At 42.6% G+C, this 24,627-nt stretch overlaps 1 protein-coding gene across 1 annotated transcript in view; it reads left to right on the top strand.

Annotated features, from left to right (window-relative positions):
• ASCC3 (activating signal cointegrator 1 complex subunit 3) overlaps nt 1-24,627 on the top strand; it is a 514,213-nt gene that overhangs the window by 8,956 nt on the left and 480,630 nt on the right. Inside the window, exons 2-3 of the mRNA XM_048844924.2 lie at nt 13,874-14,024; nt 20,681-20,831. Of these exons, the coding sequence (XP_048700881.1) occupies nt 13,935-14,024; nt 20,681-20,831 (241 nt within the window). The 5' untranslated portion in view covers nt 13,874-13,934. The remainder of the gene's footprint in view (nt 1-13,873; nt 14,025-20,680; nt 20,832-24,627) is intronic.

Raw genomic sequence — 24,627 nt, 5'->3', positions numbered from 1 at the left:
TGCTCTTGTTATGAGAGCCTTTGAAAAATCATTTTGGAATTGCTGGGTCTGGGTCAGGAGAAAGTAAGAGAGCAATCAGGATGTGCCTTTAAGGCCAGGCAACTTGCTGGGTACAGAAACAATTTCTATAAATTACTGTACTGAGAAGCAGAGATTTTATACCCAGTGGACCGAGAGGGCTGCGGTGAATAGAGCTCTAGATCTGGCGTTTTACTTTAGTCATCACCATACTTCGGTGGGGATATACTTGTGAATCTGGTGATTGATTTTAAGATGCCAGAATAAGATCTGGCTAGCTAAAGACTTTTGTTTCCTGTCTTTCAAAAGGTTTGGGGCGGGGCAGTAGACCCCCCCCCAACCACTCAGTTTCCTTTTGGAGAGGTTTCAGAGGGGTAGCCATGTTAGTCTGTATCAGTAAAAACAATGAGGAGTCCCTGGGGCACCTTAGAGACTAACAGATTTATTTGAGCATATTAGACTAAATTTGTTAGTCTCTTAAGGTGCCACAAGAACTCCTTGTTGCTTTTGGAGAGGATTACAGATCTGATTGCAAAGACCAACCACAGCACTGGAGAAAAAGTGCCCTTGAAGACACAAATGCCTAGAGAGGAAGGATGGCCAGTGGATATGGTATTAGCCTAAGACTTTGGAGATCTCTGCTCTACCTCAAACTCCTTGTGTGATTTTGAGCAAAACACTTGGGCTGTGTCTACACTAAGCACTACAGTGGCACTGCTGCAGCGATGCCACTGCAGTGTAGACACTTGCTGCAGTGAAAGAAGGGTTTTTTTCGTTGCTGTAGTAAATCCATCTCTGTGACAGTGGTAGCTAAGTCAACGGACAGATTTTTTTGTCGATCTGGCAGTGTCCTCTGGGGCTTACGTTGGCTTAACTACGTCTTTCAGGGGTTTGCATTTTTCATACTCCTGAGTGAAGTAGCTAGGTCGACCTAAGTTTTAGGCGTAGACCAGGCCTTATCCTTTTTGCGTGCCCATTTCCTCATCTGTAAGAATCGGGTTAATAGTACTTCTGTACTGCACAGGGTGTAGTGAGAATATATAATGTGAGGTGCTTAGATATGACAATGCCAAAGGCTATAAAAGTACCCAAGATAGGTAGAATGTGAACATAGTCGTTAAAATTAAAGGAGCGGATAAAAATTCAGTTGATGAATAATAAAACTTAAAAGAAGTGCAGCTTTGGAAGCTAAATAAAGTTTATTTAGCTGAGCTACCCAACCTCAAGCGTAGGGTGTTGAGTGGGCTTGAGCTCAGGTGGTAAGCCTGAATCTCTGCTGGAGCCACAGCATCCACACAAGCTGTTTTTTGTATGCTAGCGTGAGTCTGTCTACCCAGGCTTGGGAGCTGTGCTCCCAGCTGCAGTGTAGACATACTCTAAGTGCTTTTGACACTGCTCCAGAATTGACTAGAGCAAGTCCTGGAACTCAGATCAGTGTAGCTATTTCTCATTCACCCACTTTCATGTTGCAGCACTAGAATTCCATGAAAAGAGGAGGTAATTTATTCTTCCTTTTAAAAAAAAAAAAAAAAAAGCTGGACTATTTCACTTGAAAATAAACTGGGTTGTGTGTGTTTGTCATGTGAGTTTACTGTTTTTAGATGGGATTGTTTTGGGAATATTGGATTATGAAAGCAAAGATCCTGTATATATTTGTCAGATCTTTCTCTTTTTAGTCCTGAAGGCTTATGGCTATCAGTGTGGAGCATCAATTTGTCTTCCATGTGTGAAGAGAATCCTAAGAGAAGGCTATAACTCCTTTATCTTGAATTCAGTCATGGGTTTTCCCCATTCCACTCATCCCCATGCCAAATGGCAAGGCTTAGTGAGAGATGTCTTAGAAATATAGTTCTGTTCTGGGACCTCACAATTTTATCAGTTCTTTCCTGGAATCCTATCACAGTGCTCAAAGGACACATATTTGAGCCACTTTAAGTTATTCAGCGCTACTTAAAAACTCATATTCTGGAAAAAAGCTTTCTTTTAAACTTAAGTGATTATCTCTTATGGCTTACAGGCCTACATGAGGATGAGACTGTTTTAAAAAATGAAAAAAAATTGAAAGGAGTAGTGAGTTTTGTGTTCGTGTTGTGTTTGTTTTAAAAAGGAGCACACACATAGTGGGAGTATTGTCAGTCATAGGATAGATACAGCCTGGGTAATGAGCACATACTTCCCCTCCCTCCTTTTCAGTGCAGAGCTGGAAATATTGCTGTAGCTTATTATAGTAATATGTTTGTGATATTCAGTGCTGTGATTGCGTTTTTAAAATCTGTGATGCTCTCCAAAAGTTTTAATTAATTCTTGGCTATTCCCATGGTACTGTCACAAAGATGTGTGTTTTGGTGGTGGTTTTTTTATTATATGAACAACTGTTTACTATGAAGTAGACTGAGAAAACCAGTGTTCTCTTTAAAAAGTGCTTGAGACTTTACAATAACCTGTTTTGATATATATACACAAATAAAATTGTGCCTATTCCATGCCTTGGGCACACCTGAAGATCATCACTCAGAAGAAGTGGACCCAAGACTGAACTCAAGTGGCAAACTGTGGGCACACACCACCTTGTTATTTTTGCCATCTCATCTGGTTGCTTTGTTCAGCCTATCAGTTATTTCAGGTTGTTTTCTGAACTGCCTTCGTTCCATGTATAGTAATCCAATAGTAGTCACTGGCTGTAATACATAGTTTTGGACAGTGTGTCAAGTTCTGTTTCAGAATATACATATTTGCATAACCTCTTAATAGTGTGAGAAGTGAAATATCAAGGGCAGCAAGAGGACTGAATAGCTCAGGGTATGGCGGGGGGGAATACAAAGTAATTTTTCACTTCAAGGTTACAGGTTTCAGTCTGATTTATGGGAAATGACCAGACATTGCCCCATAAAGCAGGTGTTTGCTAGTTTATGTGAAATGTTTTGAGTGCCTATCATTTAAACAAGCTTATGATTGGCCTAATCTAAAAAAACCCATCGTAGTTAGGATATGTTTCCCACTCTCAGAAAGCCAGGCTGCGGGGGACCATCCAGTGTGGAAGATGCCTGCTGGTGGAATCTCTCAGAAAGCAGGTGGGAAAGCTACAGGAGGTGGTGGCTAGGCTGAGGAGCATCTGTGCCCATAAGGAATTCCTCGAGAGCAGTCACATGGAAACATCCAAGGCCGAGGAAGCTATCCAGCTACAGAGGACTGTTGTCACACCACCAGGGGAGGAGGATATGGCTCTGTCTCAAAGGGGACACTGGCTTCTGGTTACTTCTGGCAGCAGGCAGTGCTCCACCCCTACTCCCAACCCACCCACCATGGTGATGGAAAACAGATGTGCTGCCCTGGCAGCGAGTGATGAGGAATCACCCAGAAAAGTGGAGGAGGAGAAGCCATGTACCCCCACAGCTGGGAGGATCGCAGCCACCACTCCCAGGAGGAAATATAGGGAAGTGGTGTTTGGTGACTCTCTTCTGAGTGGGACGGAGGCACCCATCTGTTGCCCTAATATGGCATCCCGGGAGGTATGTTTCCTGCCAGGGGCCTGTATCTGAGACATTACGGAGAGGTTGTCGAGGATCGTCTGGCCCTCTGAGTACTACCCAATGATACTCATCCATTTGAGCACTAATGATACTGCAAGGTCTGATCCTCAGCAGATCAGAAGTGACTGCAGGGCTCTGGGAGTAAGGGTGAAGGAGATGGGAGTGCAGGTGGTGGTCTCTTCAATCTTTCCAGTCAAGGGTAGGGGCCCAGGCAGAGACAGATGTATCCTGGAGGTGGATGCCTGGCTGCGTGGATGGTGTTGCCAGGAGAGGTTTGGCTTTCTTAACCACAGGATGCTGTTCCAAGAAGGACTGCTAAGCAGAGATGGGGTTCACCTATCATGGAAGGGGAAGAATGTATTTGGATACAGACTGGCTAATCTAGTGAGGAGGGCTTTAAAACTAGGTTCGAAGGGGGCAGGTGACCAAAGCCCACAGATAAGCCAAAACATGGAGACCTGGGAGAAGGGTCAGAATTTGGGGGAACATGGGCTGTTATAGCAAGGATAAGGAAGACAGAACTAATGGGGGGAATCAAATCAGTATCTTAGATGTCTCTATACTAATGCAAGATGTACGGGGAATAAGCAGGAAGAATTTGAAATTCCAGTAAACAAACACAACTATGACATAGTTGTCGTCACAGAACTTGATGGGATAATATGCATGATTGGAATATTGGTGTAGAAGGGTACAGCTTTCTCAGGAAGGACAGGCAGGGAAAAAAGGGAGGAGGTGTTGCTTTATATATTAAAAATGTATACACTTGAACTGACGTTGAGATGGAAATAGGAGACTGACTTGTTGAAAGTCTCTGGGTAAGGATAAAAGGGGTGAAAAACAAGGGTGATGTCATGATAGGGGTCTACTACAGATCACCTAACCAGGAAGAAGAGGTGGCTGAGACTTTTTAAAAACAACTAACAAAAGCATCCAGAGCACAGGACTCGATGGTGATGAGGGACTTCATCTACTCAGACATTGGTTGGGAAAATAACATAGCAGGGCACAGGATATCCAACAAGTTCTTGAAATGTATTGGAGACAGTTTGTTTTTATTTCAGAAGGTGGAGAAAGCTACTGGGGAGAGGCTGTACTAGATTTGATTTTGACTAATATGGAGGAACTGGTTGAGAATGTGAAAGTGGAAGGCAGCTTGGGTGAAAGTGATCATGAAATGATCATGATTCTAAGGAATGGTAGGAGGGAGAACAGCAAAATAAAGACAGTGGATTTCAAAAAAGCAGACTTTAGCAAACTCAGGGAGTTGGTAGGTAAGATCCCATGGGAAGCAAGTCTAAGGGAAAAAACAATTGAAGACAGCTGGCAGTTTTTCAAAGAGACATTATTAAGGGCAGAAGAGCAAACTATCCCACTGTGTAGGAAAGATAGGAAGTATGGCAAGAGATCACCCTGGCTTACTAAGAGATCTTCTATGATCTAAAAATCAAGAGTCCTACAAAAAGTGCAAAGTAGGTCAAATTACAAAGGATGAATATAAACAAATAACACAAGTATGTAGGGACAAAATTAGAAAGGCCAAGGCACAAAATTAGATTAGCTAGAGACATAAAGGGTAACAAGAAAATATTCTACAAATACATTAGAAGCAAGAGGAAGACCAAGGACAGGGTAGGCTCATTACTCAATGAGAGGGGGAAGACAACAACAGAAAACGTGGAAATAGCAGAAGTGCTTATTTAGGGTTAAATCCTGGCCCCATTGAAATCAGTTTTAAAGCCTCTCTTCCTTAACTTTACTGGAGCCAGGCTTTCACCATTAGGCTAGGTCTACACTACAGACCTACACAGTAAAATTGGAAATTAAATATGTTTAGAATTATCACAAATAAGATAAACAAAAGGCTTGACTTGTAGCATAATCCTTGATTTTCTGTTCTTAACTCAAAATTACTTTAGGGTGCGTCATGTCATGTTTTGCAATAGCTAGGACAGTGGGACTGAGTTGAAGTAGTCTAAACTCTACCTGTGAATTGCCTTGCTTTACACTTAATTTCATCTATTTGTGTTGTAATCTTAATATTTAGGAGTGGCTCATCATTAGCGAGTAAAGAAAGACTTGAATTTACCATAACTTACCTGCAAGTTTTTCACGCACTGAAATGTAAATATGCATTTTTAATGTTTAAGAAATTGTTTCAATTTACACTGTATTAATTGTCTATACTGGTCAAATAGTTTGCCTTCTGTGGTTCAGAAATACACAAGAGTCAAAAATACAGTTTTCCATAGACTGAGACACACGAGTAGGGGCAAAGGAGGAAAGTGCTATTTGAGGAAAAGGCAGAAGTGGGAGGGAAATAAAGATGAAAATTTGATCCACTATAATGAAATCTACCTGAATTTCATTTTTCTTTAAGGATAATAGCCTGATAAAATTATGGTCCAGGCTTACCTTTAAATCAGCAAAGCCTGACAGGTTTCCTGCCTGGTGCTGATCGTAGTTAAGATTGTAATCTTCTGTTGTGGCTTCCCCACTTCTTAAAAATTTTCAAAGGAAAAATCACATGTATTTTAAAAATAAGTATAGTAAAATTTAAAGTACTCAGACTTCATCTGTAGATTTCACAGAGCTTTACAAAGCTTCCTGAATCCCTTTTTTACAGATATAGAAATTCAAGTGTCGAGTAGGTAAGTGACTTTTTTGTGGTAACATAACAAATTAAGGAACAAGTTTCAGTTCCTTGTCATAAAGCATGCTGCCTCCAGTAACATTAAGATTTAAAATGTGTAACAGAATATGTAGTCAACTTCATGTCAAATGGTGACTTTTAAACAAAGTAATTGAAACCAGTTGTTTCTTCACTTAATATTATTATTTGTTACAGTAGCACCCAGAAGCCTCATTCAGCATGGGGTTCTCCGTGCTTGTCACTGTACAAACATAAAATAAGACAGTAACTGTCTGAAAGAGCTTAAAATTTAAAATGCGAATTTTACTCTTGCATCTTTATAAGTGAGTCCTCCAGAATAAGGTTAAATTACTGATACCTGCACAACACCTGACCAGTGACTAACTTGTCAATAAGCTTTGACTTGTTTTGGAGGCTGTCCGGAGGGAAACTTAACTATCCTTATAAATCTATATGTTAGATGGTGTCAGAGAGACCGTAGAATTAAGACTGTTTCCCAATGTCCTTGGGAGGGGAAGGACTGCATGATGAGGAGAGAGAGAATACATGCATCTATCAGTTGTTCTGCAGAATCTCAGCTTTTATTTATTTATTTTTTTAAGAAAGCTGTTATGGTTGTGTCAGGGTTCCTGCCCCACTCTGGGGTACAGATGTGGGGACCCTCATTAAAGACCCCCTATTCTACCAGCTTAGGTTAAAACATCCCCAAGGTACAATTCCTTTCCTTGTCCTTGGACAATATTGCTGCCACCACCAAGTGATTGATTTACACAAAAAATTCAGGAAAGGAGTCACTTGGAGTCCCTGTTCCCCCGAAAATATTCCCCCAAGTCCCTTCACCCCCTTTCCTGGGGAGGCTTGAGAATAATGTGAGTACCGACCAGACCCTTTGTGTCTAGGACACTGAAAATCAAACAGGTTCTTAAAGGAAGAACCTTATTTAAAGAAAAAGTAAAATAATCACACCTGCAAAATTAGGATGGAAGGTAACTTTACAGGGTAATAAAAAGATTTAAACACAGAGGATTCCCCTCTAGGCTCGCTTCAAAGTTACAAAAAACGGGAGTAAAACTCCCTCTTAGCATAGGGAAAATTCACAAGCTAAAACAAAAGATAATCGAATGTATTTCCTTGCCCTTACTTACAATTTCTGTAATTTTAGATGTATCATTTCAGGTATGTTTTCAGGAGATGTTTTACCTGCCTGGTCTCTCTCTCCATCCAGAGAGGGAACAAACAAAGAGAGCACAAACAAAACCTCACCCCTCCCCCCAGATTTGAAAGTATCTTCTTTTCTTATCGGTCCTTTTGATCAGGTGCCAAGTTGGTTATTTGAGCTTCTTAACCCTCTCAGTACATCTGGCCAGGAGGGATTTTCTGCTACTGCATACATAAAGGTTGTTACCCTTCCCTTTATATTTATGGCAGGTTGTATAAACCTTCAAAATGTGAGGGTAGTGTGACCAAAGCATCAGAGCTTGCCTGAGTTTTCAGAGAACCTGAAAAGATAGCTTTGAGGTGTGAGCTGCCACATTTATTTCAATGCGTGCTACCTCAGATGCAGAGGTTTGTGATACTTAAAATTGTTAATGTTGACCTTTAACTGTTCATTATAGCATGTAAGAATAAGAAAGGAGAGAGAGCATCATATTGCAAAGATGGACAACTCCATTTTCCAAAGTGCAGAAGTAGTGTGAGGGACTAGTTAGGGATTTGTGTGTGGAAGGTGAAAATGTTAAGATGGCATCACCCAACTGTCAAGCTGTCCTGCAGTGGCTCAAGAGCAGGAGTACCATCCAAAGGGCAGACTGTCAAGAACCCTGGCACAAACCCCAAATTGGCTGAGCGCTCTATACTTAGATTTCATTAACCAATTATCAAGTGTAAACTCCTCAGGCACTAAAAGCCTAAATAAGGAGTACCCTTGGGTAAACTGTCTTGCCACCCAGGTAAGCTTATGTTTGTGGTAGGTGGTCCCTTATACCAAGTATCACAGTAATATTCAGGTTACTCCCAGGCCCAAAGGACCAGTCACTTCCACAGGTAACAGAGTAGCAGCCGTGTTAGTCTGTATTTGCAAAAAGAAAAGGAATACTTGTGGCACCTTAGAGACTAACAAATTTATTTGAGCATAATTACAACTACAATACCCACCTACTGAAGCGAAGAAACAGATTGACAGAGCCAGAAGAGTACCCAGAAGTCGCCTACTACAGGACAGGCCCAACAAAGAAAATAACAGAACGCCACTAGCCATCACCTTCAGCTCCCAACTAAAACCTTTCCAACTCATCATCAAGGATCTACAACCTATCCTGAAGGACGACCCATCATTCTCACAAATCTTGGGAGACAGGCCAGTCCTTGCTTACAGACGCCCCTCCCCCCCCCAACCTGAAGCAAATACTCACCAGCAGCCCCACACCACACAACAGAACCACTAACCCAGGAACCTATCCTTGCAACAAAGCCCGTTGCCAACTGTGTCCACATGTCTATTCAGGGGACACCATCATAGGGCCTAATCACATCAGCCACACTATCAGAGGCTCATTCACCTGCACATTTACCAATGTGATATATGCCATCATGTGCCAGCAATGCCCCCCTGCCATGTACATTGGTGAAACTGGACAGTCTCTACGTAAAAGAATAAATGGACACAAATCAGTCGTCAAGAATTACAACGTCCAAAAACCAGTTGGAGAACTCTTCAATCTCTCTGGTCACTCGATTAGAGACCTAAAAGTTGCAATTCTTCAAAAACTTTGAAAACAGACTCCAAGGAGAGACTGCTGAATTAGAATTAATTTGCAAACTGGATACAATTAACTTAGGCTTGAATAGAGACTGGGAGCGGATGGGTCATTACACAAAGTAAAACTATTTCCCCATGTTTATTCTCTCCTCCCCTCTTCCCCCCCCCCCCCCCCCCCCGTTCTTCAGACGTCCTTGTCAACTGCCGGAAATGGCCCACCTTGATTATCACTACATTATCCCCCCCCCCCCCCACTCTCCTGCTGGTAATAGCTCACCTTAAGTGATCACTCTGGTTACAGTGTGTATGGTAACATCCATTGTTTCATGTTCTCTATGTATATAAATCTCCCCACTGTATTTTCCACTGAATGCATCCGATGAAGTGAGCTGTAGCTCACAAAAGCTTATGCTCAAATAAATTTGTTAGTCTCTAAGGTGCCATAAGTACTCCTTTTCTTTTTTCCACAGGTAAGTAGCACTTTAGATCTACAGCAAAGCCAAATCCTATAGCCAATCCTTTAATAAACTATCTAGAGAGTGATTATATCGGAAAAGGAAATGAGTTATTTACAAAGTTCGCAGAGGTACACATACACAAATGAGTTCTAGTCTTAAATTTCAAAAGTAATAGAAACCTCTATAATAAGCAAGCTCTTTGTGTCCTTTAGGGCTAACCCGGGCTAAGCACTGGACATCTTTTGCTTATGCCTAGTGATCCTTGTCCCATAAAGTCCACACAGCATAAAGATCCAGTTCCTCCTGTTATTTCTTTTTCCCCTTCCACTTCAAATTGCAAACTCTGTTGATGGGTAAGTCTCATCACATCTCCATGGAGGTGCGGAGAGTAAACAACAAAGTATTTTGTCCCTTTTAATGTTTCACTCTAGTCCATCTGGTATGGTTGGGCCTTCCTTGTCAGACAGTAGCGTAACAACTTCTGTTGGAGACTAATATTTCACACTAATCATTCTCTCCTGTCTGGTGACTTACACAGTTATAAAGGCTTACAATACAAATGGTTAAATATTACAGTACAGTATGGGATACAGATGTTATATGTGAGATTAATGCATGCAAGAACTTAAAGCATTCAATAAAGTCTAAACACTAAGCACATTTTTATTCCTCTAATACCTATTTTAATAATACTAATACACAGGTGAGTCAGACTGGCTGACCAGCTAGGTATTTGTAAGTGTTCAGTGGAGACATGGGTATCTTGGCATGAGTTGGCACCTGGTCTGCCAGTGTCACACTAACACATGGTGAGGATGGGGTGGGAGGCTGAGGGGTACAATGGATTAATAGAATAATAGAATATCAGGATTGGAAGGGACCTCAGGAGGTCATCTAGTCCAACCCCTGCTCAAAGCAGGACCAATCCCCAATTAAATCATCCCAGCCAGGGCTTTGTCAAGCCTGACCTTAAAAATATCTAAGGAAGGACATTCCACCACCTCCCTAGGTAACGCATTCCAGTGTTTCACCCCCCTCCTAGTGAAAAAGTTTTTCCTAATATCCAACCTAAATCTCCCCCACTGCAACTTGAGACCATTACTCCTTATTCTGTCATCTGGTACCACTGAGAACAGTCTAGATCCATCCTCTTTGGAACCCCCTTTCAGGTAGTTGAAAGCAGCTATCAAATCCCCCCTCATTCTTCTCTTCCGTAGACTAAACATCCCCAGTTCCCTCAGCCTCTCCTCATGACTCATGTGTTCCAGACCCCTAATCATTTTTGTTGCCCTCCGCTGGACTCTTTCCAATTTTTCCAAATCCTTCTTGTAGTGTGGGGCCCAAAACTGGACACAGTACTCCAGATGAGGCCTCACCAATGTCGAATAGAGAGGAACGATCACGTCCCTCGATCTGCTGGCAATGCCCCTACTTATGCATCCCAAAATGCCATTGGCCTTCTTGGCAACAAGGGCACATTGCTGACTCCTATCCAGCTTCTCGTCCACTGTAACCCCTAGGTCCTTTTCTGCAGAACTGCTGCCGAGCCATTTGGTCCCTAGTCTGTAGCGGTGTATGGGATTCTTCCGTCCTAAGTGCAGGACTCTGCACTTGTCCTTGTTGAACTTCATCAGAATTCTTTTGGCCCAATCCTCCAATTTGTCTAGGGCCCTCTGTATCCTATTCCTACCCTCCAGCGTATCTACCTCTCCTACCAGTTTAGTGTCATCTGCAAACTTGCTGAGGGTGCAATCCACACCATCCTCCAGATCATTTATGAAGATATTGAACAAGACCGGCCCCAGGACCGACCCTTGGGGCACTCCACTTGATACCGGCTGCCAACTAGACATGGAGCCATTGATCGCTATGTGTTGAGCCCGACGATCTAGCCAGCTTTCTATCCACCTTATAGTCCATTCATCCAGCCCATACTTCTTTAACTTGCTGGCAAGAATACTGTGGGAGACCATGTCAAAAGCTTTGAAGTCAAGGAACAACATGTCCACTGCTTTCCCTTCATCCACAGAGCTAGTTATCTCGTCATAGAAGGCAATTAGATTAATCAGGCATGACTTGCCCTTGGTGAATCCATGCTGACTGTTCCTGATCACTTCTTTCCTCTCGTGTAAGTGCTTCAGAATTGATTCCTTGAGGACCTGCTGCCTGATTTTTCCAGGGACTGAGGTGAGGCTGACTGGCCTGTAGTTCCCAGGATCCTCCTCCTTCCCTCTTTTAAAGATGGGCACTACATTAGCCTTTTTCCAGTCGTCTGGGACTTCCCCCGATCGCCATGAGTTTTCAAAGATAATGGCCAATGGCTCTGCAATCACATCTGCCAGCTCCTTTAGCACTTTCGGATGCAACAGGTTTATTTTTCTGAAGTGGGCACTCAGTTTTTTTTCAAAAGTTTGGGGAAACACTGGTTGTTAGCTAATGTATGGTATTTGTAATGATGGTTTTAGTGATGAGAATACCTTTTCACTAGGAGCTATGTTGAGATGACTAATTTATGTAAGTCACTAAACATCTAACAGATTATATCTTTTGGTGGCCTCGGCCAGGGTTTGAATTAGAGGTGAAAGGTTCTTCCTCATTTCCAGTGTCTTATGCTTTCGTTGCTCTTAACTAATTTCATACTTGGAATTTGTGCAAGGTTGATGAGTTAGGGCACATCCCAAAATAGTGTTTTTCATCGAACTTGTTTGTTGCCTGAAATACTAGTTGGCCGAGGGAGGAGAGACCTTATAGTGAATTTGATGGCATTTCTCGTTTTGTCTGTAATGTGATAATTTTTGAACATTACACTTGGATTTACTTTCAGACTGAACTGTAAGACTGATGACAAAAATGTAGATGAAGCTGTAAAACATTGATGAATGTTAAGGAGACTTGGAAAACTACCAGTACCAAAAGAAAAGTACTATTTATTATTGCAAGATAATGCACGACTAATAAAAATAATGCAAATTCACTTTATCACTCTTGCTGCTCTGTTTCTAGACTAGATCCCACTAAATAAAGTTTAAAAAAAATCTGAATGGCTCTTTAAACATGTTTGGAAGGATTGTTGTGTGCAGACTATTGGATCAGTGGTAGCATTAATAGAATTTTAAAAGCAAATCTAAAACAATATCCATCTCTTATGACTAGTAATTGTGGTTGCAGGCATTGGATTGAAGGAGCTTGAAGATGGGATTATAAAATGGGGAATTTAAATATATAGATATGAATCCACACATCACATTGTAAATGCTCCTTCAATCCAATGCCTGCAACCACAATTACTAGTCATAAGAGATGGATATTGTTTTAGATTTGCTTTTAAAATTCTATTAATGCTACCACTGATCTAATATAAAAAATGGTGTTCCTGAGACACTGTGGAGACGGTGCTACAGAAAAACAGAGGTGTGTTTTCATGTGTGTAAGTGAATGTAGCTTGAGGCATTCTTTCTAGTTGTGCAATAACATTTTGTTTTTCCTTTTTCTTAAGAGTTTGGAAGGGTGAATATTGTGAACCTCAGTTTGAGTAAAAATGACACTTTTTAAAATTACTTTGTGTGATCCCTTGATTGTCTGTTTAAAAATTGTGGAGTCATTTCCAAGGAAGAAGATACAAGAGAGCAACAGTTCAATGGTGAAGCTCTCTTTTACATTGCTGGAAACAGCTGAATGAACTGAAATCTGCCAGAACTTCCTAATTGAAAATGAATTCCTAAATAGATAGTAATTCTTTGTTTGTCACTATGTTAGTCACATAGATTTACTGTAATACCTTTGTGTTGATAGTGATAAAGAAATAATTTATGCTCTTATCCATTACTGGTAACTTTAGTTCATGTAGGTGTGTGGGGGGGGCAGCCATCCAGAGTAACCCCATCATCTTATTTTATTATGGTCCTTGTAGTTCCCATCCCTTTATCTATTTTCCTGTTTCCTTCTCCATACTTCTTATTTTTGCCTGTTTGTGTATGTCAAGGAAAAGACCCTATTTTTGCTTGCTTGCATGAAGTCCCTAGCATAGTTTTCAGTGCTCAAAAATAGCGGTTCTCAAACTGTGGGTTAGGACCCTGTTTTAAATGGGTCGCCAGAGGTGGCGTTAAACTTGCTGGGGCCCGGGGTCAAAGTCAGAGCCCCACTGCCTGGTGCCGAAGCCCAAGGGCTTCAACCTTGGGTGGCAGGGCTCAGGTTACAGGCCCCTCACTGGGACTGAAGCCCTTGGGCTTTGGCTCCCCTGCCCGGGGTGGCGGGGCTCGGGCTGTGTCTTCAGTCCCCTCTTGTGGGGTTGTGTAGTAATTTTTGTTGTCAGAACGGGGGTCATGGTACAAAGAAGTTTGAGAACCCCTGCTCAAAAATAATGAATGTCTGTTTCTACCTGTTTGAAAGTAGGCTTATGTTAATTTGTTTTTAAAGTGTCAGCAAAGTTTCATTTGTTCTTTTTGTTCTCTTTTAGGTTTCTACAAGTTGGAGTGTGACTTAATTTCTCATCGTATGGATCACTGAATGAGTAACAGATGGCCTTACCTCGTCTTACGGGAGCTTTACGCTCCTTTTCAAATGTCACTAAACAAGATGATTATAGTGAAGAATTGGGTGACTTAATGGTAAAGATACTAAGTTTTATCTTTTCAGGTTTTTTGTTTTAAATTCTAGTGGATGTTGTAAGAGTCTATTTATTCTGTTTCCTTAAGGTAAACTGCTATTTTTTTAATGGGAAGATCAGGAAGACTATTTAAGTATAAAGAAAAGGAGTACTTGTAGCACCTTAGAGACTAACCAATTTATTTGAGCATGAGCTTTCGTGAGCTACAGCTCACTTCATCAGATGCATACCGTGGAAACTGCAGCAGACTTTATATATACACAGAGAATATGAAACAATACCTCCTCCCACCCCACTGTCCTGCTGGTAATAGCTTATCTAAAGTGATCATCAGGTGGGCCATTTCCAGCACAAATCCAGGTTTTCTCACCCTCCACCCCCCCACACAAATTCACTCTCCTGCTGGTGCTAGCCCATCCAAAGTGACAACTCTTTACATAATCAAGTCGGGCTATTTCCTGCATAAATCCAGGTTTTCTCACATCCCCCCCACCCCCATACACACACAAACTCACTCTCCTGCTGGAGTTTGTGTGTGTATGGGGGTGGGGGGTATGTGAGAAAACCTGGATTTATGCAGCAAATAGCCCGACTTGTTTATGTAAAGAGTTGTCACTTTGGATGGGCTAGCACCAGCAGGAGAGTGAAAACCTGGATTTGTGCTGGAAATGGCCCACCTGATGATCACTTTAGATAAGCTATTACCAGCAGGACAGTGGGGTGGGAGGAGGTATTGTTTCATATTCTCTGTGTATATATAAAGTCTGCTGCAGTTTCCACGGTATGCATCTGATGAAGTGAGCTGTCGCTCACGAAAGCTCATGCTCAAATAAATTGGTTAGTCTCTAAGGTGCTACAAGTACTCCTTTTCTTTTTGCGAATACAGACTAACACGGCTGTTACTCTGAAACCTATTTAAGTATAGATTCCGTGTGCATTTCCTGCTTATCCCATTATGTTCATACAAGACTGAATTTACTTTGGCTAGAATGAGGGATGGTTTTGGTGGTGGGGGGTCTTCCCTTTCAGGAAAGCTTACAAATACTGATATTCATGTATTTAGTTGGGAAAAGAGAAGATAGATAGGAAATAGAATTCATAAATAGGTGATGCAGGTAACAACACCTCTAGTGAGGGTTGCCCAATGCTTCCCGTTATAAAGATCCTGTTTTCAGTAGCTTATGAGTGGTGCCAAACTTAAATCATTCAGGTTGAAATTTTTCATGATGGTTGTCTGCTGGTCACCCTAGCAGCATCCCAAAACAGCAAGAGGCTCACTAATACCTGGTGGTAAGTTTCAGTTGGCCTCACCAGTTTTCAGTGTGCCCCAACTCACTGATGTATCTAGAAGGTGTCATGTAAGATACCAATAGAAAGCTAATACCATGCTGAAAATTAATATTATTGTGCGGCATATGTACAGAGGACAAATTAAAACATTGAAAATTGTTATCAAATTATGACTGGCAGGCAGGACTAAAGCTATCCCACTCTAGACAAGAATGCCACCTTAAAGGTACTTCCAAAGTACATTAAGAGACAATGGAAATGTAATTTACATAGATGATAAACAGGATCATCAAGCCAACAAGCAGAGTAAATGACCTTTCAGCATTGTTGCGGGGGAAGGAGATTGAAGGAAACAGATCAGTCTGTATTTTAGCAAACTCCATCAGGGGAAGAAACCAGTCTGGAACTTCCTTTGCCATCAGACTCCATGTTGCTTTCCTCACAGCTTGAATGAACTTTACCTCCTGCCCCAAGTAGTCTTCAGAAGAATCCATTTCAGAGGTGCACTGGAGTATAAAAGAGAGGCAAAGAACCCCAAGTGATCTTTTACCTAAGACAAAGGAACCCAACACTCTTGACAGGGAGATCCTGACCGGAGGGGTGGTCAGCCATTTTGCTGGAAAGTAGATTGCTAAAGAAACTATGTTGAACAAAGGCTGTAGCTTGTTTTTTTAAGTCTTAGCCTCTAGAAAAGGTGTTTAATTATGTCTAGCGCTATCCGTTATACTTAAAACTCCCTTAAAATCTTACCTCTTTTTGAGAATAAACTTGTTTTACTTTCAGTATAAACCAGCCCAGTGCTGTGGTTGAAGAAAAGTGAATGTTGGGTATTGTATCTTTAAAGGAACAAACAAACCTTAATATCTCTGAATTGTCAAGGAGAGGGTTGGACATTGCAGAGCACATGCTTTTGAGAAAATTTGGGACTAGGGGATTTTGGGTAATCAGGCAGTAGTGTAACAAGCAGGCTGCTGAAATTGGAGCGCTGAACCAGGACTGCTTACCAGACAGATACGCAGTGCATTCTTTTATGATGGCTGGAAGTGTCCAGTGAAGAGAGTAGCAGCAAAGCGTTTTGAGGCACTTGGGGTTACAGGACAGGCAGTGACACACCCCCTCACTGGTCTGCATTGCACCCCACAGTGTGACACTGCCTCATGCTGAATTTTTTTTTTGCAAAGTTTTAGCAAAAATGGTTCAGTCCATTTGAAAATTGGGACTAAAGAAAAAGACATTGATTTGCTCATAATAATGATCTGGTTCGAAGAAGTTATTTTGAGAAGCTCTAACACCTCCAGGCTTTGGAGCAGGCACTTGACATTTGGAAGGGGGTTCGTTATGGTGTCAGGGATTTGCCTTCTACTGTTCTTGTGAAATTTGTCCAAGTTGTGGGCCTCCAAAAAAAATCTTGATTTGCACATGCTTTTTAGAGACTTACTAGAGTTCAGCAACTATATTCTCCAAAGATTACATCTGCACTGAGCATGTTCTAGAGTGGGGCTGTGGGAGCTGAGCAAGGCTTTCCTTGGAATTGCTTCTCTGGGCTGCTGTGGGGCTGATCACAGGGGCTAGAGGGTAGAGACAAGACAGATTGGATGAGAAGCTGGGTGTGTGAGAGAAGTAGGGGACTGGGACAAGGAGCCAGGGTGGAGAAGGAATGAGGTCAGTTGAGGAGCCTGGGGTTGGGGGACTGGGACTGGATAGGGGTAAGGAGAAGACAGATTGGGAGAGGAACCAGCTTTGTGGAGTGGACTTGACTGACCGGATAAGGAGCTTGTTGTGGAGATTGTGGCAATGAACTTAGTGCAGGAGAATGGGGCTGGGAGGAGAGCTTGTGGTGTATGTATGTGTGGGGACAGGGGCAGAGGCTGATGTCTGGAAGGTGAATGAGGGTGCAGTGGGAAGATGGATCAGACAAAAAGCCTTATTTTGGTCCTGTAACAGGGTGGCCTGCCCCTTTAATGAACAGGGCTGGCTGGCTCCAAGCCTCTGGCCCTTAATTGAATGCTATTAAGAAGTGAATAGGTGTTCCTTTATAAAGAACCTGTTCTCATTAAGGAGAGGTGAACAGGAAGCAGGGTCAGTGGAATGGTTTTTGGGAGAGTGTCAAGGTTCCTCCCCCACTCTGAACTCTAGGGTACAGATGTGGGGACCTGCATGAAAACCACCTCCTAAGCTTACTTTTACCAGCTTAGGTTAAAACTTCCCCAAGGTACAAATTAATTTTATCCTTTGTCCTTGGAATATCCACTGCCACCACCAAACTCTAACTGGGTTTACTGGGAAACGTAGTTTGGACACGTCTTTCCCCCCAAAATCTTCCCAACCCTTGCACCCCACTTTCTGGGAAAGGTTTGGTAAAAATCCTCACCAATTTGCATAGGTGACCACAGACCCAAACCCTTGGATCTGAGAACAATGAAAAAGCATTCAGTTTTCTTACAAGAAGACTTTTAATAGAAATAGAAGTAAATAGAGGTAAAGGAATCACCTCTGTAAAATCAGGGTGGTAGATACCTTACAAGGTAATTAGATTCAAAACATAGAGAATCCCTCTAGGCAAAACCTTAAGTTACAAAAAAGACACACAGACAGAAATAGTCATTCTATTCAGCACAGTTCTTTTCTCAGCCATTTAAAGAAATCATAATCTAACGCATACCTAGCTAGATTACTTACTAAAAGTTCTAAGACTCCATTCCTGTTTTATCCCCGGCAAAAGCAGCATACCGACAGACACAGACCCTTTGTTTCTCTCCCTCTTCCCAGCTTTTGAAAGTATCGTGTCTCCTCATTGGTCATTTTGGTCAGGTGCCAGCGAGGTTACCTTTAGCTTCTTAACCCTTTACAGGCGAGAGGATTTTTCCTCTGGCCAGGAGGGATTTTAAAGGGGTTTACCCTTCCCTTTATATTTATGACAGAGAGGCTGCCAGAGTCCCCTGGGAGGGGAGGCAATGGGAACCTGCTGGCCAAAAGAGGCTCTAGGGAGAAAGCCCTGGAAGGTGGTGCTTGGTTAAAACATCAAGTAAGGACTCTGCAGAGCCTGGGAGTATTGGCAAAGAATGTGCAGAAGAGGTGCCCAGAAAGGGGGGCAAATCTATATTTTCTTGTGTTTAGTAAGAACTTACTCTGAACATTATTGAAGGTCAGCATGGGAGAGGGGTCTTGGTGTTGGCAGAGAGCCTACATTTCTGAGTCTGTTGGACATTGTCAGCTTGGACTCTGAGGAGTTTATCTTTGGATTTGGAATATTTTGTGTTTTAATAAATGAGCTCAAACAAAGGTGTTACTGAAACAGAGACTTTGAAGTCCCTATTCAAGATTCAGAAGAGGGGGAAAACTGAGGCAGAGCAATGCAACTCCAGGTCTCGCTGCGAGAGGGTGTTCCAGGCAGTGTGTTTTGTAACAGGCCCATTTGTGTATTATGATACAGTCTTTAATTATGTGGTCACATAATCTCTCCCCTGACCCCCCCAAGACCCTTGCTTCATTTAATGTACAGGATGGGTCTGCTCTGGGGGTGAATAAGGGTTGTAATGAAAGAGGCAGTTGTAGGATCCCACCTCATTGGTTGCAGAAGTTGGAAGATGTGTAGCAAATGAGGCAGGGAACTGCAGGAAGAGAAGGGATGAGACAGTCTCATAGTTAAGACAATTGAATGCTTCCCCTGAATTCCTATATGAAGCTAGGCAAGTGACTTAAGCCAAACTTTTCACAAGCGGTCACTGTGTTTTCTTCACGTTCTGGTTGGCAAATGTGAGATTCCAAGGATCTGATTTGTGGACGTGTGGAGCACTTACAGGTGCAACTAAAGTCAAAAGCAGCTGTGATTTGATTATATAAAATGCTTTATTATGCTAAGTACTCAGAAAAATCAGGTTCCAGGCATCTCAAATTGGAGACACAAAACTAATAGAAACTTCAGATCTTAATCTCACTGTGCCTCAGTCACCCATCTGTAAAATGGGGATATTAATAGCCCTTCTCATCACAAGAATACTGAGAAACTAAATTCAATAATACTGTGAAGAACTCTCATACTATAGTGATGAGTACTATAGAAGAACTTATCTGTCTTCCGAGCAGAGTTTGAATAATGTGCATTAAAAAGGTCTTAGCACCACATATTGAACAAAGAGAATTAAAAAAAAAAAAAAAAAAGGGGGGCAGCTCATTAGGTGAGCACCATCCATCCTGGGCGCTGAATAAGGAAAGTTCCTTTGGGAAATTATAAACAGTCTTTAATTACATGATCACATACTATCACCATATATGCGCACAAGGAGGCCAAATTAGTTTGGGACATCCAAACTTTTTGAATGCTTGACTTTGCAACCGTAATGTTCTCTTAACATAGCTTTTTAATCGAAAAATATTAGTGAATGATGTAGAGAGGCTAATCTGGTGTTGCTCTTCATTTTCTCATTTTGTGTGTATGTGAGGGAGTGGGGTTCAGACCCAGTGTTGGTGGCTGGGTAGTAGGAACAACACAGCCAGTTTCTGACATGAGGCTGTTTGGGTTTAGAACAGGTAAGTATCACTCAAATAGGAAGGGAAAGGACTGAATATTTACACTTTGGGCCATTTCAATGGGAATACGTACCATGGGGAAAGTGGATACGTTAGGTTGCTTCATGTATGCAGTAAAGAACTGCATCCGCACTAACTGGAAAAATAGTTATAAGAATACAGGAAGAACGGCTAGTATTTACATTCAGAATCCCATCTTGTATCTTAAAATGTCAGATAAAACCTTTATCTACAACATATAATTAACCTTTGGAATTTACTGAACTTAGACATTTGAGGCAAATAATGTTAGTAAGATTTTAAAGCTTAGAACACTCTACTGGTATGAAGAAGTCTAAAAACTGCTGTAACAATATGGTCATTGATCCTTCTGCTTCAAGGTATAAACTGACCAGCTGGGGTCAGTAAGGAATTTCCTTTTACGGTATGAAATCGCATGATCAGGGGAATTATTTCATGCCCTCCTGAAGCGTTCGGCTTTGGTTATTGTTAGAAATTCAATAGATGAACCGTGGTCTGTTTAGGTGTGTGTGTTCTTATGCCTATCATCCTCTTAAACAGCTTGGGGCTTTTTGGTAACATCTTACTATTCCCCCTTTGTCTGTTCTTTTTAAAAATATGTGGTGTATCAATGTGACTGCTTAATATGTGATGCATCCCATACTCCAGTAAGTACATCTTCAAGGATAAAAGCATAATTCTTGTAGGGAAACTGTTTAAAACAAGGACAGGTTCCGCAGCTCCAATTAGCCTTTGTTTTTACGAACTGCATGTTAATTCCAAACAAAATGCACATTTCTAACATTTACTTTCTCTGATTAATCTATTCTTTTTCAGAATAAAAGATCAAAATTACATAAACAGTTAATGAGCTCCGAGCTTACATGGAAGAAGATAGTAAAATTTGTTGAAGACAGTTTGGACAAGAAAGAACAACAGTCTGTATCTGGAGATTTAAGAACTATATTACAGGCTGCAAAACAAATAGGTAAGTCTTAATTTGTTAGTAATCTAATACCATCAGCCTGAAAACCAAATTTTAAGTTGATATGTTTTGTACTCTTCAGTTCTTCCCTCAGATATACCCTGGAAACTAAAGCTAGTCTCAGTTACACATGCATATCTAAGGTTGGAATTGGGGCCTCAGGATGTCTTTTAACTTTGATTTAATTTTCCATTTTCTGGAATTGTTGCTTCTCATATTGTTAGAGTGCTGTCTCTTACTTCTCTTTAATCAACCTCCAATAATTAAAAGTTGCTACAGTTACTTTTGGCACATCAACAAGTGGAGAAGAGAACAAGTCTGGTGGTATCTACTTCAGTGCAGAAATAGTTGTAATATTAGAGAATGGATTTTTTAACAACTTTGTCATTCTGAAACTAGGTACTTAGGAAACAAGAGACCAAGAAGAAGCCTCTAGCCTCTCCACCCCTTTTACCAGTATAGGGGACGGAGTGGAGTTACTGTTTTTAGTTTTTGTTGTGTTTTTTTTTTTTTAAAGTGGTGGGGTGGGGGAGAGGAATTTCCCAGTCTGTCAAAATGAAAATATTTCAAAAATTTTGAATATTTTTCAATAAACAAAACTTTGTGAGAAAAAATATGTGGGAAAAATTTGTTTTCAACAAACCCTATTTTTTAAAAAAAACCTTTTTGTTGAAAAAATTTCAGTTAGCATTATTAGTGGGGTTGAGCCCCATTAGCTCCTAGTCACCCCTTATCAGCACGAGGGTCAAGGAGATGTTTTTGTAGGTTTGTTTCATTCATAGTTGATGCTTGGCTAAGGATTATCTCCCTGAGTTTGATGGGGGTAAGCTTAAATTTTCCTGTATTCTTTCCTTGTTACTGTTTCAGAAATCTCAAACAGCAGCCACAGGGTAAATATGACTGGTGGGGCTTAAGCTACGTAAATCTGTTATGTGTAAATATGGCAGCCTATCACCTTGGTAGTCCTATGGGATCCGAGTCGTACATCCTTGCACGTGACTGCCTGAATGACATCTGCAGAAAGAAACTGCTTTTCTGTGGTTTGAGACATTTTGCTCCAAAGAAGAAAACCCTTGGCCAGGCTGACATACAAAGTGACTTTCTGTCTGGGAAGCAATGTCAGTTTTTGCCAGTATCCTCTGAGTCCAGCTATACTGGGCTATTTACTTTATCAGAAATTGATGTCAGGTATCAGTGGCGTAGCGAGGATGGGAACACGGGTCGGCCCCGACTTGGAGTGGGCAGGCAATGGTGGGGGTAGGAGTGATCAGGGCCACTTTCCCCTCCTCCAGCCAGCCCTGTGAGGGGAGGAATGACACGCTGGCCAGGGCCCCCAGAAAATTGGGGGGGACCTGTAAAAATGTGCTCCCCACCTACTCCGCCCCCCTACCTGGGCTTAAGGCTTGCTCCACTTCACCTGCCTGGTGCTCCCGCTGGGGAATGGGGCTTGCCCTGCTCCGCCTGCCTGGTGCACCAGCAGGAGAGTGGGAGGTGGGGCATTGCAAGCCTCCGCGCCCCGCTCTCTGACAGGAGCGCTTGGCGGGCAGTGGGAGCTGGGCAAGCCCCCATGCCCCACTCCGTGGCTGGAGCACTGGAGCTGGGCAAGCCCCCCTGCCACGACCCCGCTCCTCAGCTGGAGCGCCGGGTCAGAGGAGTGGGGCGGGAGCAGAGCTGGGGCAGTGGGGTGGGTCTGGATGCTAAGTGGTGGGCTGCAGGTATACCTTTATTAAGCTAAGGGACAGAGCTCGTAGCTATTCCACGGTTCCCGCAGTCTCTGCTGCCCATTGGAATTCGGGGTTCAGCTCCCAATTTCTGATGGGGCAAAAACATTGTCGCGGGTGGTTTTGGGTACATGTAATCAGACCCCTCCCTGCTCCGTGAAAGCAATGGCGGACAATCATTTTGCGCCTTTTTTCCTGGGTTACCCATGCAGACGCCATACCACGATAAGCATGGAGCCCACTCAGCTCACCGTACGTCTCCTGGCTGCTGCTGGCGGACGTGGTACTGCATTGCTACACAGCAGCAGCTCCTTGCCTTCACGGCAGACGGTGCAGTAGGACTGATAGCCGTCGTATGTCTCCTGGGTGCTCCTGGCAGACCTCAGTGAGGTAGATTGGGGCTCCTGGACAGACATGGCTATCCTCATCTTCGAGCACCGAATGGGAGCCAGAGGTCATTCTCTTTAAGTTTTGTCTCATGGAGATTCAGTCCTTCCTGGAATATCATGTGAGCTGGAGGCTTCTGCCTCAGGCTGCTCTCCCAGCCGGCAGCACCGTGCAGTCGCACCTACCACAGCCTACCCCTTGCTCCCATGGCTCATGAAGCCTGGACAGTAGTAAGGAGCAGTTCAACTATAGGCTGAGCAAGTTCAGAATGGTGGTAGAATGTGCCTTTGGATGTTCAAAAGTTTGCTGGCGCTGTTTGCTGGCTAGGTCAGACCTCAGCGCAACCAACATTCCCATTGTTATTGCTACTTGCTGTGTGCTCCATAATATCTGTGAGAGTAAGGGGGAGACATTTATGGCAGGGTGGGAGGTTGAGGCAAATCGCCTGGCGTCCAATTTTGAGCAGCCAGACACCAGGGCAGTTAGGAGAGCACAGCAAGGTGCGCTGAATATCAGAGAGGCTTTGAAAACCAGTTTCATGACTGGCCAGGCTTCGGTGTGACAGTTGTGTGTGTTTCTCCTTGATTGAAACCCACCCTCTTTGTTGATTTTAATTCCCTGTAAGCCAACCACCCTCCGCCCTTCGAAATAAAGTAACTATTGTTTTGAAACCTTGCATTCTTTCTGTATTAATTTAAAAAAAAAAAGAGAGATAAAGGACAAGGTAGCCTGGGTGGGGTGGAGGAGGAGGGAAGGACAAAGCCACATTGCTTATTGTAGCCATGCTAAAAATCAAACTTTTTGAATGACAGCCTTCTGTTGCTTGGGCCATCCTCTGGAGTGGAGTGGCTGGGTGCCTGGAGCCTCCTCGACACCCCCCTACACGTTCTTGTGGATGCAGCGGGGGTCTGTGCTCTTGTTGGCTTTCCTGCAGCTCCAACAGATGCTTCATCATGTCCGTTTGCTCCCCCATTAGCCTCAGCATCGTGTCCTGCCTCTGCTCTTCACGCTCACTTAATTCTTTCCTGGCCTCTGTCACTTAATGTCTCCATGTATTAAGCTGTGCCCTGTCAGTGCTGGAGGACTGCATGAGCTCGGAAAATGTCATCGCAAGTGCAGTTTTTTGCCTTCTAATCTGCGATAACCTCAGGGACGGAGATGATAGGGGGAGCATAGAAACATTCTATGCTCTACGATGCTGGGGGGACTGCATGGTCACCTGTGCTGCTGAGTTTGCCACACTGACCAAACAGGAAATTAAATTCAAAAGTTCCTGGGGCTTTTCCTGTGTACCTGGCTAGTGCATCAGAGTTCTAAGTGCTACCCAGAGTGGTCACAATGGAGCACTCTGGGATAGCTCCTGGAGGCCAATGCCGTCGATTTGTGTCCACACTACCCCAAATTTGACCCAGCAAGGGTTCTGTACTCCTCCTTGTTGGGGAGGAGTACAGAAGTCAATTTTAAGAGCCCTTTTGGTCGACGGAACAGGGTTGGTTGTGTGGACGCTGTCATTTTTAAATCGACCTAACTCAGCTAAATTTGACCTAACCCCGTAGTGTAGACCAGGCCTTAGATAAAATAAATCAGAAACATGTTCCCCAATTTTTGCAACATAAATGAGTAGTGGAACTTGTTAAATCTAGCCATCTTATTGAATTAAATTTACCTTATTAAACAACAAGAATGATTTA

Source organism: Caretta caretta, chromosome 3 (assembly GCF_965140235.1).
Source record: "Caretta caretta isolate rCarCar2 chromosome 3, rCarCar1.hap1, whole genome shotgun sequence".
NCBI classification, from domain to species: Eukaryota; Metazoa; Chordata; order Testudines; family Cheloniidae; genus Caretta; species Caretta caretta.
This window is presented reverse-complemented; position numbering and strand designations above follow the sequence as displayed.